The sequence below is a fragment of the Cetorhinus maximus genome, chromosome 18, assembly GCF_964194155.1.
Source record: "Cetorhinus maximus chromosome 18, sCetMax3.hap1.1, whole genome shotgun sequence".
Taxonomy (NCBI): Eukaryota; Metazoa; Chordata; class Chondrichthyes; order Lamniformes; family Cetorhinidae; genus Cetorhinus; species Cetorhinus maximus.
The window spans coordinates 99579905-99599841 of NC_135896.1; the positions used below are offsets into that span (position 1 = coordinate 99579905).

General features: G+C 41.1%; 1 protein-coding gene across 1 annotated transcript in view; it reads right to left on the reverse strand.

The window, feature by feature from the left end:
• Positions 1–19937, reverse strand: part of stxbp6 (syntaxin binding protein 6 (amisyn)) — a 263495-nt gene that overhangs the window by 227416 nt on the left and 16142 nt on the right. The window contains exon 2 of the mRNA XM_078563276.1: positions 1829–2018. Within this exon, the coding sequence (XP_078419402.1) occupies positions 1829–1982 (154 nt within the window). The 5' untranslated portion in view covers positions 1983–2018. The remainder of the gene's footprint in view (positions 1–1828; positions 2019–19937) is intronic.

Consider the following 19937-nt stretch of genomic DNA (forward strand, 5'->3'; position numbering starts at 1 on the left):
CAACCTGAAGAGATGGTGGAATCAGATTCCATAGGAGCTTTCAAAAGGCAATTGGACATATCTGAAGATGATTCACTTGCAGGGTTATGGGGTAAAAGCAGGGGTGTGAGCCTAATTTGGACAGCTCTTTCAAAAGGCCAACACAGACAACAGATTAGATGCCCTCTTTTTGTGCTGTAAGATTCTATGATCTAGTTTATACTAATCAATTAAAAATAAGGAACACAAAATCATCACTTAATTGCCAATAATGAACTCAAATAGATAGAAAATTTTCATAGCGAACCCAGCTGAACATTTAAATTTATTATACTCAGGCCCCAGTCCAATATAGTTTTTCAGCTTTGATTGCTTTGTGGAAACTCCCCAACTATCATACAGGATGTAGCTATACTGTACATTAGTAACTCACCTTACAATACAACATGACCACACAAGCCCTTAAAAATTAACAGAATACCAGCGGCAGCAAATGTTGCTGATGACATGAATATAAAGCAGGGGAGGCATGGCAGGTCTGATATCAGAGATTCACATTTTTGTGGGTCCAGCAAGCTGCCAATAGATTCCACTACGATCTAAATTTTCACAGCTCGATTTGTTATGTCGTGTAGCAATCATTCATGGGTCTTCAGCTTCCTGCAAGACCCAATTTGAAGCAACAGCAAAACAGCAAGTAATTAAAGGATAACAGATAAAGAAGGCTGTGGGTCTTCATTTGAGTCCAGCTTTCCTAGCATGCAGCTCAAATGTGAAAGTGCCTTATACTCTGAGTGACCTCATTGTGAGGAGAGACAGCCACATTTTCTGCACCTGACACTCAAAAAGGCTTTTGCCCGTTTGTTAAAATTAAGTTTTGTCTGGCTATTGATTTGCAAGTGGTTGATTGTTTAAACAATGCTGCATTAAATGCACCAGTAAAAGTTCTCTGAATCAGGGCTATAATTACTATTACCAATAATTGTATTATCATTTAGAAAATACAACCAACTAATCATCAATAAATCTAAAAATGGCAAGAGCAATCTCCATTTTCACATTTCGCTTTATAGATTTGTTCCTGAAGTGTAGACAATGCAGCTGAAGACATTAAGGGTCAACAACATTGTGTGGAACCAGAGTCATAGGCAAGGCCAGACAAGACCCTAATTAGGTCTTATCCCAGATTTGGAAGGGATCACAGATTCCCTTCCGTGAAAGACATTCCTAAACGACTTTTATTGTTAATGTAAACAACAGGCAACTTTTGTGGTATTTTTCTCTTTTCTTGACACTAAATGGTTAAATTCATTTAACTCAATGTCACAATTTACCATGGAGATCCAGTATGTAGGCTCTTGAGTTGCTAGTCCAGTACCATAACCATAACACTGCCTTACTGCCCCTTGTCTTTTAGTTCCCTGCATGTATGATAAGCCCCATCATAGTCAACACAAACCTCTGTCCTTCCAGAGCTGATCACTAGATGGTACATCAGAATGGACTGGAACACAAACATTCCACCGCTGTACAAACTGAAGCAAATTAATGCACAAATGTGTGTAAATTACAACATGCTGAATCATAAAGTAGTTTACCACCGTACAACTTCCATTCCAACACATCAATAACCGTACATGCAATGCATCTTCCTAAAACTTTCCTAACCTACTGTACAACAATTCAGTGTATTTCACTTTCTTCGAAGTTAAAGATAAACAAATGCTTTGTTTTGCCCATCTAAATTTCTTTTAACTTGCACACCACTTCATCTCTTGCAGCAGCATAAGCAGCATTTATTAAGTAACCAGATGTCAATGATGAAACCAAAAGAGTCACATTTAACTACCTGACAGGCAGATGTAGGTCAAATATTCTCCCTGACCTCCTGTCGCTAGAAACGGAATCTTTTTTTTCGTTCTTCGCTTAACCTGGACTGCTGCAAGCATTCTTTCATCATGTGGAGCAAAAATCTCCTTGCTGATAGCAGATTTGGCACTCATCTTGGATTGGAAGAGAAGGCAGCTTACTTAATGTACCTAAACAAAAAAGAAAGTAATTTAATTTTGTACATTTAATCAGATGCAAGAATCCACACAGCAACGACAAAGTTTACTTAAAGATAAAAAGGATAAGATTGAAATCGCATCTCAGGCTCTGGAATTTTTTCAAACCATACAAACAAATGATCAGCATACTCTCATCACCATCATCAGACAACAGATAAAGGTTACTCGTAAACATAGTTCAGTGAAATTCAGGCTGAACAAAAACTCTGGGAAAAATTAAGTTTGAGACACAATGAGCTGAATTTTCCATTCGTCGGGAGGGCGGAACTGACCCAATCGCAGGCGAGCGCGGACCCGATTGGGGCCGCGTTGCCATTTTACGTGGGCGTGCCAATTAAGGCCCGCCCAGCGTGACATCCGCAGGGAAGTGCTACGCACTCCCTGTGCGGGCGGGGAGAGGGGGAAGAATCCCACAAAATTGAGTGCGCTCTTTCACGCATGTGCACGAAAGAGCGCACTCATCTCCCTGAAGCTAAGTGCTGCCTCAGGGAGATCGCCTCGACTTTTAAAAATATTTAAAAATAGAAAAAAACATTCCCTTACATGTCCCCTCATGTGACAATGTCACATTGGGCAGGATTTTACCGTCACATGAGTTGGGACATATTCATAATTTCCATAACTACTTTATTACAATTTTTAAAACCCTACATGAAACCTCATCCCGCCAGGTTTCATGTTTTTTCTAGTTGCCACCGGGGTTCCTGGCCTGCCCGCCAACCTTAAGGTTGGACAGGCAGGTCCTTTAATTGCTTAATTGATCCTGCCAATGGCTTCAAGTGGCCATTGACAGGTTGGTGGGCCTGCAGCTGATTTTGCTGCGCCCCCGCCTTCCTGAAAATTTAAATGGGGCGGGGTGACGTCGGGGGTTCCGCCCGACGTCATCCCGCGTCATTTTACACGTTGGCGAGCGGGCCCCGCTTCCCGACGGTAAAATCCTGCCCAATATGTTAAAATAGATTCCAATTTGTTAGTAACGGCTTGCAGTTTGAGCACAGACGAACTGATGGATGCACTGTGCATAGTAGCTGCAGAGAGAACAAAACTCTATCCAAACAGGAGCATGAAATGCAAACCAGGTCGCAAATCATTGAAAATTGTCCATGGTCTAAGGCCAAGGCAAGTTTGCATGGGCAATGCTTGGAGACCCAGTACTTAAGGTTTGCCAGTCCCAATGCCATACCATTAGTGAGTGTAAGTCAACTTACCACAAAGGAAAGTCTTGTTTACCCTCCATAAAAAAATTGTTTAGAAAAATGCATCTAGCTCACACACACATACTTTGAAAGATAATACTTTAAAAGTTTGCTGAACTGAAGGAAGAGTGTACACTAGGCAATACATTATTTATGCATATTAATTTTTAGCATCATGTATTTCATAGTAACTTGGTAAATCCCCAAAAAATGGTACACTACAAATCCACAATACCAGATGAGCCTTGGCTCAGAGATAACACACACTCATAGCCAGAAGATTATGGGTTTGAGCCCCGCCTCAGGACTTGAGCAAGTAGTCGTAGATATGCATAACGTACTGCATTGTCCACTGTGCTGTGTTTTGGATGAGAAGTTAAACTGAGGCTCCATCTACTCTCTCAGGCAGACAAAGATCATATGACACCATTTGAAGAGCAGCGGAGTCCTCCCAGTGTCCCAGCCAACATTTCTTCCTCAAACTTCTAAAATTAGATGATCCAATCATTTATTTCATTATTTGTGAGACCTTGTTCTGCACAATTTGACTGATCTTAACCGTACATTACAACAATAAACACTTGAAAAAGCACAACTGGTTGGAAAGAAATTTTATTTTACTAGCACCTTTCATAACATCAGAACGCCCTAAAGCGCCTGAAGTATTTTTGAAGTGCAGTCACTGTAGTAATGTAGGAAATGCAGCAGCTAATTTTACAGCCACACAATTAAAAATACATTTTCTGGTCATTAAGTGATATTGATTGAAGGATAAAATTTGGTATGAACATCAGGGTTGACTCTTCTCCATAATAGTGCCATTGGATCTTTTACATCTACCTGTTAAAGCAGACAAGGCCTTGGTTTAATATCTGATCCAAAAGATGGCAGGCACCTCTGACAGTACATGTCCTCAGCCTTGATTTTTGCGCTCAAGTCTCTGAAATGAAAATTGAACCCACAAACGTCTGACTCAATGGTGACACAAGCACTTTGGGCCATCCTGAGTTTGCCTCATTTACCTTATTGCTGTTTATGGGGTTTTGCTCTGGGCAAATTGGCTGACAGATTTTTGAATTTGCAATAGTGAATACACTTTAACAAAAGTACTTAATTGGATGAAAAATGTTATAGGATGATTGGAGGTCATGAAAGGCACTTATTATCAAAAGCTCATTCTTGTCTTTTACTACTTTAGACAGAAACACTACATCATACTGTGAAAGAAAAGAATTTATCAGAATGGTAACAAACTATGCATCTATATAGTTGGCATTTAAGGATACATGATCACATAGTGTATGATTATAGTGTCTGTACCTTTGGTAATTGTGAAATCTACATGGTCAACTCATGGGAGCTCAGGCTGATAATTATAAAGTTAAAAAACAATTATAGTAACCACTTCAAATCAAGATGTTAACTGTTAAAAAACTGCCACAATAGTGCTGCATCACAGAGTGTGTCATATCCTTATGGAGTATTTTTCTTAATAAATTGTGGAGCAGTTTTTGACCACAGAAGTAATCCAGATACAGGTCAAGTATCCTTTATCCAAAACCCTCAGGGCCGATTGCATTTCAGATCATTTTGGTTTTCGGATACCGCGTACAGACCTAGGCCCACTTACATTATAATAGCCGAAGCCAAAGCCTAGGCTTGCTGAAGTAAATAAAGTAAATGGCTGGAAAAGTAAGATGTACCATTGAATAATAAATACAAGGTGCGGTCGGCGAGGTTCATGTCAGCTCAGGTCACAGACTTCCCATGCCAAAGGTCAATGAGGTTCAAAAAAAGTGAGATATTTTTGGATGTATTCAGTTTTCGGATTTACGGATAAAGGATACTCGACCTGTAATATTCAAATGCAGTAACGAGCCATGGATGGAAGTACAATATAGAACGTGTGACTGACACCCCACTAATCAGAAGTGCACATATATGGTATTGGAACAAAAGGTTTGGGTACAGTTATGATGCCCACTACTAACAGAGAAAGTTTACGCTAATATAATGATAACACTTCTTAGGGCAAGGCCCTGCAAAGCATCCAATGTCCTTAGAACTGTATTCCAGCAAGTTTCAAGAGGGAATAAAATTGGAACAAAAACCAAGCTACGTTTTCCCCAATAACATTCACTGCAAATTCTGAAGCAGAGCCAAACTTCTGAGACAGTGCAAAACTACATAACTCAGTCAAGTTCTTTGAGCCAAGTGTTCTGCTCTCATTAAGAATATTCAAGTGTAACAAAATGTTCTTCTACTGATTCTTTGATATTACACGCTCCAGGGGTTCATTGTGCAGAATATCAGGTTATGGCTATTAAAGTGCTTTCAGTTTGTAGCTTTGACTCTAAAACTAATACCAAATGCTGTTTTAGCTCTCCTTGTTCTCCTGCCTCCAAGCAAGTTATGGTGAACAATCCCAGGTGTGCTCAGCAATGCCATATTTCAAAGAACCATTGAAGGAAACAAGTTTATCAAGGCTCAAGATTTTAATTCCATTATCTATTAGTGAGCACAACTGTGCTAAGGGTATATAAAACCATTGAAAAAATTAGAGCAGTAAAAGAAAACCCAAGATTGCCAGCAGCAGCTTGATTTCTCAGCTCTATGAAAGGTAACAGTTCAACCAGTATTGGCAGCATTTAAAAATGTATTTTATACCTGAAAGGGTGCATTAACAAGGGATATGCAATACTCTAAACTAATGGCATAGTCTAACATAAGGAACCAAGATCTTTGATCTAAGTATTATTTTCCTGGTTTCTACATAATCTACTTTTCACTGTCTTCCTAATACTTTCTATAATTATAGATAGCACACTGGCACTAGTAAAAAGGCAATAGTGGATCATGTGTGTCTGACTCAACAGCCAAAGGGAAAACTGACCAATAAGCCATCATTTCTAGATAGTAGAAGGGATTTACTAACACCAAAGAGAATATTGCACCCTGTTATTCTACATGGCACTTCTGGGAGAGGTGGCATTGAGCAACAAAAACCAAGGACCTTATAGGAGCCAGACGAAACGGAATTGTTTTTCTATGAGGGCTAGAAGTACAACTGAGTGATCAGTAGAGAGGGAAGGAAATCAAGAAACTGGAGATGGGTCACATGGAACAGATATATTGGACTAGAGAGTGTAGAATATTTTGAGCTGGAGCTTGGGAAGCAGACAGGAAGAGAGAGCAAGCGAGCTTAGAAAATTGCAGAGGGTCAAGTGGGAGTTGGGATGAGGGTGTTTAGGACATACGTGGAAGCCAAAACACACACAAACTGACACAGAAGGAAACAAGGTTACATTGGACAAGAGCAAAGGCTTAATTAATTACCATAGGACCTCAAATGACTGTGGATCTACCTTCAATACAATGGCCTTGACTTTAACTCTAAGTGAATGGATTTTGAGCAAGTTAAAAATCAGACCCAAGGTATGTTGGGAGGGTGAGGGGTCAAGGTGAAAGAGTCTGCAGGCTGCTATGGAGTGACAGTCATGGAGTCATTACTTCACAGAAGGAGGCCATTCATTCCAACAAGTCCATGCCATCTCTCTGTAGAACAATCCAGTCAGTCAGTCTTACTCCTCCGCTCTATTCCCATAGCCCTGCAAGTTTATTTCCCTCAAGTGCCCATCTAATTTCCTTTTAAAAAGTTCTTCCTCACTTCCCCACTCTATCCTGCCCAAAACCTAAAATCTATGCCCCAATCCTTGCACCATTAACCAATAGGAACAGCTTTTCTTCATCTAAACCTGTCGTAATCTTATATAGGCCTCTATCAGATCTCCTCTCAACCTGCTTTGCTCCAAAGATAATAACCGCAGCTTCTCCAATCTAGCCTTGAAGCTAAAATCTCTCATCTCTGGAACCATTCTGGTAAATTTCCTCCTCACTCTGTCAAGGACCCTCACATCCTTCCTAATGCGCAGCGACAATTCTCTCAATACATCCTGCCACCTTCAAAGATGTATGCACGTGAACCCCCATATCCCTGCACGCTCTTTGGAATCATCAAGTCTATATTGCCTTTTCCTATCCCTTCAGCCAAAATGCATCACCTCACATTATTAATTTCCATCTACCATTTGTCTGCTCATTCTGCTAACCTACTTATTTCCTGTTGCAGTTCATTGGTATCATCCTCATGTTTGACACTCCTCCAGGTTTATCATCATCAGCAAATTTAAGATGAAACTGGAGACTGTTCTGCAACCAGATCTTATGGTTCAGCAGTAAAAAAGGTCGAACCAAAGCTACAACATAAACACTCCTGCTTTGAGAAAGATGCTTGAGTTATCTTTCAAAATAAAACTAAAACACTAATCATTCAGAGGGTGACATCAATAACTCAATGCCATTCTTTTGTCCTTTATAGATACTTCTTGCCAAAACTGATCTCAGTTTTCATTACTTTGAAGTTGCATTTCACCAGGTACATCTTTTTCTGAAGTTTACTTCTACTGCTGCAGAAGATCAGACATCAGCTTAGTTATACCAGTTTCGAAGACACAGTGGGAAGGGCATACATTACATTTACTCAGAAAGCATCACACTTGTACAAAAAGCAATTTTGATTCGAGAAAAATGAAAAATACGTATATGTAGAATTCAACTAGAGAAGCATTAAAAATATGCTCCACAGTGTTAGCTGCAGCATTGAAGAAGAATCCCACACTGACAATCATAGAAAGATGTATAGCAGTCTTCATGTAATTACCTGCAGTCCTGACAACTCAAACATTCAGGTTCAGCTTTAAATACCTGGAAGACAGCAAAATTATGCTTACCCCAAAGATCCCACCATCCAAATTAACAATTCCACACTGACTGTGACCTTACCCTCCGCCAGGAAAGCAATCTGTCATTCTGATTTTCTCTCTTCAACAGAGTTAAAGAGCAGAACACCTGCGTCCGTAACCGGAAAACAGCCTCCAGCACAAATGTGGTTTGTCATTGTATTGTAGTGGAGAGGTGCCAAAAGAGAATATTTCTGATCATTTAATAATTAAATATGAAGGAGGGAGAGGGGGCCAGTTTCATTCTGCTGAAAGCACATTACTTTTACTGCAATTTCATTATCAAGTGCAGGCTGGAGATAGGAACCTATATACAATCGTACATTGATGAAAAAGTACACTGCTGCTGTCCAAAATGTCAGGCCACATTACATCTCAGATATTCCACCACAAGAAATTTAAGGATCTTGTACTTGATTCCAAAATGGTTGGGTCACAATCAGAAATATACAACCAAAGCAAGTACAAATTACAGGTGCTGTCTGCAAAAGAACACTTTTGCAGATGCTCTTGTTATATAAATGACAATGGAATAGAAGAGATGTGACAATTTAGGAGAAGAAATGCTAAACAAGACAGTAATTCTGCAAGAGGTTAAAACCCAATTTAGTATTCATTAGTTTGTGGGGTAATTTACATATTAGGTTTGGATCCCCCAGGAAAAACACAAAACATGCTTCAAAAATTACCAGGTGAGGAGGGGAAAAAATGACTCCCCTCTTTGCCCTCTCCTCATTTGACAGAAACAAGTTTTTTTGGTTTGAAAAGGACATACTTGGCAATTCAGCAAGTACTTAACTGTTTACACACTGTGATCATAAAAGAACCAATAGGGCAGGTTAACTTGATTTTAACAACGAAAGGGGTTACCTTTATTATACTCAAACAGATCCAAATGAAATACATACTTCCACACACATGTAGATGGGTTTTGCAGACAGCCTGACTCCACTTCAATTAATTGGAATGTGAAACATACAGTAGTGCAAATTGAGGTTAGCCATCCTGGGTTGAGAGTTCAAATCACTTTAGTCTGTGTTTTTGAAATGTCTATTTTTAATCCATGTAGAGATTACAGAGTGGGGAGGGATAAATTGGCCAAATTAGAGTCCATAAAAAAAAGTAAAACAGTATACACTCTGTAGTTTGGTGACTTGACTGGCTTCAAGCTAAATTCTATGGTCTTGGCGCTTTCGATTTAAAGATGTAGATGACTGAGTTGGTTGGTCATCGAGAGATGGTAATGGTAATGTTGGATTCTTCTAAGAAATCTCTGCCTGCAGCAGGGCGTCCCTGGATGATCACAGTCAACAAACAGGGCTCGAAACTTACCAGGTGGGTTGCAGAATAAAAGGAGGCAGGAGAGACTCCACTTAAGTCTTCTCCCCAAGCTGCTTGCCCTCAGTTCTGCTGAGGAAACATGTGCTTAAAACAAACAAAAGAGTTGCCTTGTCATGTGATCTTCCTTCTCCAACTGCCAAGGGGATTCAATAAAATATACTGTCCATGTATTCTAAAGGTGCCTTAATTAGCTCATGTCTGAAAACTACAGTTGAATACCTTGGGTGATTGCCATAGATGCCCTACTAATGACACAGGAGATGAGAGTCCTTCAAACTCCCCCTGAAGTCACCGTCTTTGATAGGTTTTGCAGACAGCCTGACTGCACTTCAATGAATTGGAATGTGAAACATATAGTAATGCAAATTGAGGTTAGCCATCTAGGGCTGAGAGTTCAAATCACTTTAGTCTGTGTTTTTGAAATGTTTACTTTTAAAAGTTCAATTCTGATTTCCAGCGGTGGATTAAAAATCATTATCTGACATAAAGCACACCTTCATGACAGAGAGAATAAGATCAGCACAATAGTTCTTATTTTGTCCTACCAATAATAAGTTAATCAAACTGCAATTTTAAAAGGAATAATTTGATACATAAACCATTGCATGGTTTCAACACGAAGTTTTTAAAACTTCACACCCCACCGACAAACTGTTCTCAATTACAACAGCACCATACGTGAAAAGTGTTATTTTTGTTCAACGGAATTATTATTGTGCAATCATCTCAAATTTGAGACTTTAAGGATTAAAATACAGCATTTTCACTGTTGTATAAAGGCACCCAGCACTTTTGAGAAGCATCTGCAAATAGTACGTTTCATAAAACCTGCAGCAGAATGACAGTGCACCTAACAACCAAAAGGAAAAAGCTTTGTAAATTTACTTGAACTTGGGAGTCAATTCTCGTCACTTCTTTGGGAGTTAAAAATTCATGCATTTGTTAGGGTGCCATAATATGTCAAAACTACTTACCGCCTTGATACTACAATTAGCCCAGAGATGAGCTTCCAATCACATATCTGCTCCATCGCCATAGCAGCCTACTTCCAATTCCATAAAACTGTTCAACTCTGCCTGTGCTTCAGCTTATTTGCTGCTGAAACTCCCGTTCATGTCTTTTGGTTACCTCTAGAATTGACTTTTCCAATGCTCTCTTGGTCAGCCTCCCAACTTCCAATCTACGTTAACATGAACTCCTGCTAACTCGCACCATCCTGTTAAGTCACCAATCATGTGCTCGCTGACCTACATGGACTCCTGGTCCAGCAACACTTCAATTTTAAAATACTTACCCTTGTTTTCAAAGTCCCTTCTCCTTCTCTCAAACTTCGGCCAGCCTTACAACCCTCCAAGATCTCTACATTCCTCGAATTCTGGCCTCTTGCGCACTCCTGATATTAATTGCTCCCTCATTGGTGGCTGTGCCTTCAGCTGCCTAGGCTATAAGCTCTGGAAATTCATTTCCTAAACCTTTTTACCTTGCTTTTTTCCTTTAAGACATTCCTTTAAATGTTCCTCTTTGGCCCAACTTTTGGTCATCTGTCCAAATATCTCCTTGTGACTTGGTGTCAAATTTTGTTTAATAGCAAAGCTTCTTGGGATGTTTAACTAAACTAAAACGGTGCTATATAATGCACACTGACATTATTGCAGGAAAAGGGCTAACATACAAAGCAGCAGAATCAAAAGATAGTGTTATGGCCAATCACCACAGAGTTGGGAACAGAAGGCTTGGCAAAAATCACTGACAGAAAATGAAGCAAAAAAAGGGAAAACAAAAATAGAATTTATGCTGCTCAGTAAAGGGCTGGGCTGTGAAATGTCCAATCTACTTATTGGCAGATACTCTTTTTTCCATGACAACCATTTGTGTTGAAGTCCTGAACACCAGCAAGTTTTATAAACTTAAAAAAAAGCAATTATAGCAACAGTAGGTAGCTCAACATTCCATTTCGAGATACATTTCCAGCACCTGCAGTATATTGCTTTTTGTTTAGTCAAATATCCATCACACTTTCAATCTAAGGTTATATGTAATAAAGGGTCACTTGGGTAAGATAGAGATCTGCCTGCACCTGGGCAACCATCTCAGTATTGTTTAGGAAAAAAAGTAAAACTTCTCATCACTGCAGACACAAATGACAGATCCAGGAGCCACCATACATACCCATGTGAACAAAGGGAAACACTACACTACTACAAAAGCAAGATATTTGAAATCTAAATTAAAACCAGAAAATCCTGGAAGTACTCAGCACATCTGGCAGCATCTGGGAAGAAACAAGAGTTGTTTCAAATTGATAACCTTTCCTCACTACTCATTTTATGTTGGATTTCATCTGCTTGTAATCTCACTCAAGCTTCAAAATACATGGTTATTTCTTGAACCCTGAGTCGCACAAAACGTATGCTATGAAGAGGTTGTACAAGCTATAAAATGGTCACTTATCCTAATCAGAGAGAGTGCCATGAATAATGTCCACTCCATTAGACCCCAACAAAAATGAAACTGCTAACTACCCAAGAGCTCAGGTGGGAAACAGGTTAAATTTTAATACAGCAAAATGCCTTTCTATTAATACCTGTTTGTATTAATTTAGATCCAAGTGAATTACACAAAAGCAGACAGTTCGTGTATACAAATCTCAGCTACTTGCATCCAATTTAGAGCATCCAACACGAGGCATCCATAGAAACCCTCCCCATGGGTGTTATGCTGAGTTATACAAATCAATAATGAATTTTGTTCACATGGAAATTGGATAGATTCATGCTATTTGATGTCCAGGACATAAACATTCCTCAAAACCCCTGTAATATATATGAAGTTTGGTTTATCACTCCCCCCACTCACAAACTTATATTGCCTCAGTCCAGCAACACCTTGAAATCTTAATTGATCATCCTTGTTTTCAAATTTCTCCATGGCCTCAGCCCTCCCTATACATAAACTCCTGCAAACCCCACAACCCTCCAAACACCACTCCTTCCTCAAATCCTGGTGTCTTATGCATTCCTGATTTCCTTCGCCCCCATCATGGCATGCCTTCAGCTGTCTAGGCCCTAAGCTCTGGAAGTTTCACTTAAAAAAAAACCTCTCCACTTCTATCTCTCTCCCCCTTGCTTTAAAATCTACCTCTTTGACCAACTTTTTGGTTACTTGCTATAATATCTCATGTGGCTTGCTGTCAAATTATGTCTGATAACATTCCTGCAAAGCACCTTGGGACATTTTACTATGTTAAATTCACTATATAAATGCCAGCTGTTGTTGCTGTTCAGGCACTAGAAAAGTTAAAGGTCTTGATAACAGTCAAAATACACGGCCAATCATTCACACTGCTCTAGTTAATATGTCTCTTCGTGATTACAATGGTGCTCACATTAACCACTAAAAACAAATCACAATACCTAGAGCTTCCATTTACTCTACAGTTTCAGAACTGAAAAGACTTGAAACCTCTGTTCCACCACTTTAAATGATAACTCTATTATGTAGGACAGTGGGTATACAGTCCTGCAGCACTAATATAGGTGTAAGCTGCTTAATATTAGCAGTCTAAGGAAATCCGATGGTCTGGTGAAAAGCACAGACCAGTTGGGCCAAACTGCCTTTTTCTACTAAGAAGTGACATGTTAGAAGATATATTACATAGAATCTACAGCACAGAAACAGATCATATGACCCAACTGGTCTATGCCAGTGTTTAGGCTTCACATGTGCCTCCTCCCACCCTACCTCACCTCAACCTACCAGCATTTGTTTCTCCTCCTTTCTCCCTCATGCACTCATCTAGCTTCACGTTATTTGCCTCAAGCACTCCAAGTTCCACATTCTAACCACACGCTAGGTGAAGAAGTTTCTCTCAAATTTCTTATTAGATATACTGGTCACTATTTTTATTTTGGATATTTTCATGTAAATGAAGTTTCACATCACAGCTATGGCAAAAACTAGCATTTTGTTTAGAAGAAAATTGCTCTCAACTGACTGAGCTAAGCCTTTAAATCACATCTATACAAATAATAGCTATTTTAATCAAGTATTATAAAGTCTGTCAGTCACTCTTCCTGTGTCCTCTGCCCAAAGGTAGATTGACCCACAACGCTACAATCTCCACCATGGGTAGGGGAAGAAGGCAGGTCCCGAATCCACCGCAGCCAGAATGGGGATCGAACCCCGTGCTGTTGGCACCAATCTGATCCACGCCGGCCGTCCAGCCAACTGAGCCAACAGTTCCCAGGAGTCTAGGTTACTCCCCCAGGAGTCTGAGTTACACGCTTTTCCATAAAAGCAAAATGCTGCAGATGCTGGAAATCTAGAACAAAAACAAAAATACCTGGAAAAACTCAGCAGGTCTGACAGCATCTGCGGAGAGGGACACAGTTAACGTTTCGAGTCCGTATGACTCTTCAACAGAACTAAGGAAAAATAGAAAAGAGGTGAAATATAAGCTGATTTAAGGGGGGGGGGGACGGACGGACAGGTAGAGCTGGATAGAGGGCCAGTGATAGGTGGAGATTGCCAAAACATGTCATAGACAAAAGGACAAAGAGATGTTGAAGGTGGTGATATTAGCTAAGAAATGTGCTAATGGGGGCATTAAGGGTAGAAAGCAGGACGAGCAAGGGGCAGATAGCCCTAGTGGAGGTGGGGTCAAAATAGGCTAAAAGGTAGAGATAAAACAATGGATGGAAATACATTTAAAAATAATGGAAATAGGTAGGAAAAGAAAAATGTATATAAATTATTGGAAAAAGGAGGATCGGAAAGGGGGTGGGGATGGAGGAGAGTGTTCATGATCCAAAGTTGTTGAACTCAATATTCAGTCTGGAAGGCTGTAAAGTGCCTAGTCGGAAGATGAGGTGCTGTTCCTCCAGTTTGTGTTGAGCTTCACTGGAACATTTCAGCAGGCCAAGCACAGACATGTGGGCATGAGAGCAGGGTGGTGTGTTGAAATGGCAAGCGACAGGGAGGTCTGGGTCATGCTTGCGGACAGACCGAAGGTGTTCCGCAAAGCGGTCACCCAGTCTGCGTTTGGTCTCTCCAATGTAGAGGAAACCGCATTGGGAGCAGCGAATGCAGTAGACTAAATTGAGGGAAGTGCAAACGAAATGCTGCTTCACTTTAAAGGAGTGTTTGGGCCCTTGGACGGTGAGGAGGGGGGAAATAAAGGGGCAGGTGTTGCACCTTCTACGGTTCCATGGGAAGGTGCCGTGGGAGCGGGTTGAGGTGTAGGGGGTGATGGAGGAGTGGACCAGGGTGTCCTGGAGGGAACGATCCCTGCGGAATGCTGCCGGGGGGTGGGGGGTGGTGGTGAAGGGAAGATGTGTTTTTCCATGCATGTTGTAGCCTGGCACTATGGACAGTGATGGTGGAGGCTCCAATTTCTTTCCATCACTTGGCCGACCAGGAATTTCTCCCGCTCTTACCACCTTCCATTGGCGTGTGGTTTTACAAGGATTTACAAGTTAATACTCAACCCATCTGGCTGCGTTATGAACGCACCTTCCTTGGCCATCAATTCCTGGGGTGGGACCTGAACCAAGAGCTTCTAGCTCAGAAGCAGGGACACTACCCACTGAACCACAAGATCTCCTCAGTCACTCTAGGTCAGAACATTTCACTTCGGTGCCAAAACAGATGATATCCAGACAAGTACCCAGTCGTTTCTGCTTTCAAGGTGAATACTGAACCAGGGCCCCAGAAATCATGAGTTATTTCCAGCGTAGAGAAGCTCTGTATTATAGAGGGCTTAACAGCACACTAAACTGATCTGTCAACATGGTCACCCACACAAACATACTAGAGGTAATACCACAAAGCCAACTGCTTAATAAATATAAAGCTTCCTGTTTGAAATGCTCCAAGAATCCACATGCCAGAAAATCTCTGCTGTACAACTGGAACTACTCATCTTTGATATATTGTTTAGCCAGTGACAAAATCTTGCCAAATTTTCTCACCTGCATCTGTTTACTTGCAGACCTTGGCAACTAATGTAAAAACTCTGTAGGAATCATGTTGATGACAAAACAGAATTTCAACCAAAACATATCACTGAAAAGTCAGCCTAATGCAGTGGCTTAAAAGACTTAAATCACATATCCTGAAAATAAACGTAGGAAAAGCCATTTGTGGAAGTACTTTGGATAACAGAAGCAAGCCATCAGGTATTTCTTAACCCCAGGAGCATCATTTTAATTAATAGAATTTATGGCTGCTATAAACCCCCCCATTAATAACAAGGCACTTGTGCGCTCCAGATGTACATTACAAGTTCTACACATTCATGCATAATTAAAGTATTAAATGATATGTACCACAAGCACAAAGGCTGAAATAGATTATAAAATTATACCAGAGAGTGGAAGCACAGAGTTTATAGGGCAAAATCGAAGATATGTTTTACAAGCTGAATTGATCATTTCTGAACTAGCTGTAAGCACTGAAGTCCAACAGAGTCTTCAAAGACTTGGGACATTTCAGAGTTCTGGACAGCCCAATCGGTATGAATATGTAATAAGATTTCACCGCCAAATTCTGCATAACATCACCACCCCAATGTTGAAGGTAAGGGTTGACCATCCACGCACTATTTCCTTCATTTCAACAAGTTCAAAGTCAAAAGCAGATAGGTTTTTTCCCTAAAATTAATTTTTACATAAATTTCAGTGCATGCCAAATTTGAAGTGGTTATGCCTTAGGTTGGGAGAGAGAAGGGGGAGGGAGGAAGCATGGAACCACTGCTTATAGAATGGGACAGAAGTAGTCGGGGTGTAACCATCAAGTATTTTAGTATCTTGGCTCACAAAAAAGTTTCCCGAAAAACACAAGTGATAAATTATGATAAAAGCAAAATACTGCAGCTGCTGGAAATCTGAAACAAAAACGGAAAATGCTAGAAAAACAGGTCTAGCAGCATCTGTGGAGAGGGAAACAGTTAACATTTCGAGTCTGTATGACTCTGAATAAGAAACGTTAACTCTTTCTCTCTCCACAGATGCTGCTAGGCATGCTGTATTTTTCCAGCATTTTCTGTTTTTGTGGCAAATTATATCAAATAATATTATATTATTATTTGAGAATGGAGTGCTCAATACAACAAACACATTTTTTGGTATTCTAGAACTGACTGAGCATTAGAGGTAAAGAAGATAGTTAAACACCATGAAGATCATTTAATTTATACTAATGTCCTGGAGCTATTAATGTATATAATGTTATTGGAAATTATTTTTTTTTTTTAAAAAGAGGGTTAGTCTGAGGGTGTGTCTTAATTGGATTAAAGCCAGCTAGTCTGGATGCTTTGACATACACTAGTTTTGAGATGTAAGTGAGGTAGAGTGCATTTGCATTTTGTTGAATAGAACATTCAAGAAGGGGAGTGAAATCTGGCACCTAACTAGCAGAGACCAAGCAATGCATCATATTACTAATAAAATTGGTACTATGAAAGGGGTTTTATTGCTGGAAGAGGTGGAGCTCAAAGGGGCCGGTGATACAACGAGAATTTGCATTCAACGAGATGTGCTAGGTGTAACAGATAGCAGTTTCGTGTGTGTAGAGCAGAGGCAATGTAAGCTCAAAGCCTGTAAGCCCACCACTGTGTCAGCAAAACAGCCAAAGTGAAAGGAGCCACATCTTGAATTTGTACGATGAAAATGCTTTGCCTGGTGTCTGCTTTAAGTCTATATGTTGTTGTTGCCTTAATGGAGATTAGTTTGGGAATTTGTTAAAAGTTATGATAGTAGTAATTTGTATTTTTTAATTTGTGTAAATTGATAAATGTCTCATGTAGTTTGATATAAAAACCCCTCGAGAACTGGTGATCTGATTCCTGAATTTAGAGCTGCATCTCAAACATGTCACTTAAAATATAGGTCATGACAGTTGTTTAAAGTTTCCCTCTGGGATTATGAAATAATTCAGCTTTACCAACTGTTGGGTCATTACAACTAACAACAAAGGAACCAGACACGATCATTTGGCTCCCCGAGCCTATTCTGCCATTCAATGTAATCATGGCTGATCTGTTGCCGTAATAATATCAGAGCAGTACTGGTTAAGCTTTAGTTGCACACTAGTTATCTTTAAAGCCACAGTGATTTCCTAACTTCTGCAATCACGTAAACATCTTTTTGTGTACCCACCCAAAATGGGTGAAAACTGGACAGTTTAGTTTCAGATAGCTTTTACTAGGGTCAGCTCGAGCTGGATTCAAACCCAGTTCCATAGAGTGAAAAGCCAATATGCTAACACAGTCACCTAGTCCCACTGCTCAGAAAGAAATTTACCCAACTTGATTCCAAATATGCTTGCATTAAATTTACAGTTAAAATATAATTGTTCTATCAATGGAGAACTTTCATAATAAGCACCTGATGATCTCATATCCTCTTGATGCATCAGGACTAAAATGTGGCATCCTTGTCGCAGGTCTCAAAATTACAGTCTTACAACCTTACCTTAATAAATTCCGGGCCCAGCACGATGCTCTACTCTTCTTCCGCCGCCTTCGTATCCATGCTCACTTCTTTGTGCAGGAGTCCTCCCTCAGTTCAACAGATACTTTCACCCACCTCCAGTATTCTCCGTCCACCTGGACCCCACCCCACCTCTTACCTACCCTGGATCTTTTCATTGCTAACTGTCAGCATGACATCAGCCATCTCAATTTCTCTGCTCCTCTCACCCACTCTCACCTGTCTTCTTCTGAACTTGCCGCACTCCATTCTCTCAGGTCCAATCCTGACTCTATCAAACCTGCCGACAAGGGTGGTGCTGTTGTGGTCTGGCGTACTGACCTCTACCTCGCAGAGGCTAAGCACCAACTCAGACACTTCCTCCTAGCTCACCCTGGGCCATGGTCCCACCACTGAACACCAGGACTGTCAGTGACCTCATCTCCTCTGGAGATCTTCCCTTCACAGTTTCTAACCTCACAGTCTCCCAACCTCGGACGGCCCGCTTCTACCTCCTACCAAAATCCACAAATAGGACTGTCCTGGTAGACTGATCGTGCTAGCCTGTTCCTGCCCCACTGAACTCATTTCTCGCTATCTTGACTCCGTTCTCTCTCCCCTTGCCCAGTCTCTTCCCACCTACATCCACAATTCCTCTGATGTCCTACATCATATCAACAATTTCCAGTTCCCTGGCCCCAACTTCACCATAGGCGTCCAATCCCTCTACACCTCCATCCCCCACCAGGATGGTGTGAAGGGTCTCCGCTTCTTCCTTGAACAGAGGCCCGAACAATCCCCATCCACCACCACTCTCCTCCGTCTGGCTGAGCTAGTTCTCTGACTGAACAATTTCTCCTTAAACTCGTCTCACTTCCTCAAAATAAAAAGGTGTGGCTATGGGTACCCACATGGGCCCCAGTTATGCCTCTCTCTTTATGGGGTGTGTGGAACATTCCTTGTTCCAGTCCTACTCAGGCCCCCTCCCACAACTCTTTCTCCGGTATATCGATGACTGTTTTGGTGCCGCTTCATGCTCTCGTCTGAACCTAGAAAAATTTATTAATTTTGTTTCCAATTTCCACCCCTCCAACACTTTCATATTGTCCATCACTGACACTTCCCTCCCCTTAACTTGACTTCTCTGTCTCAATTTCTGGTGAAAGACTGCCCACCAATATTCATTACAAGCTCACCAACTCCCAAAGCTACCTCGACTACAGCTCCTCACACCCCGCTTCGTGTAAGGACTCCATCCCATTCTCTCAGTTCCTTTGCCTCCATCACATTTGTTTCGATGATGTCACTTTCCAAAAGTGCTTCTGACATGTCTTCCTTCTTCCTTAACCGAGGTTTCCCACCCACGGTGGTTGACAGTGACCTCAACTGTGTCCGACTCATGAACCATGATAAGGTCCCCCTTGTCCTCACTTTTCACCCCAACAGCCTCCGAATTCTGCCATTTCCGCCAACTCCAGCATGATGCCACCACCAAACACACCATCCCTTCACCACCCACCACGCCCCTGGTCTGCATTCCATAGGGACCGTTCCCTCCATGACACCCTGATCCATTCCTCCATCGCAGAAGGTGTAACACCTGCTCCTTTGCTTCACCCTTCCTCACCGTTCAAGGGCCCAAACACTCCTTTCAAGTGAAGCAGTGCTTCACTTGCACATCCCTCAATTTGGTCTACTGCATTTGCTGCTCCCAATACGGTCTCCTCTACATTGGAGAAACCAAACGCAGACTGGGTGACCCCTTTGCAGAACACCTTTGGTCTGTCCGCAAGCATGACCAAGACCTTCCTGTCGCTTGCCATTTCAACACACCACCCTGCTCTCGTGCCCACATGTCCGTCCTTGGCCTGCTGCAATGTTCCAGTGAAGCTCAACACAAACTGGAGGAACAGCACCTCATCTTCCGATTAGCCACTTTACAGCCTTCCAGACTTAACACTGAGTTCAACACCTTCAGACCATGAACTCTCTCCTCCATCCTCACCCCTTTTTGATCCCTTTTTTCAAATATTTATTTTTTAACTTTTTATATTAAAATATATATTTTCCCCCCACCTATTTTTA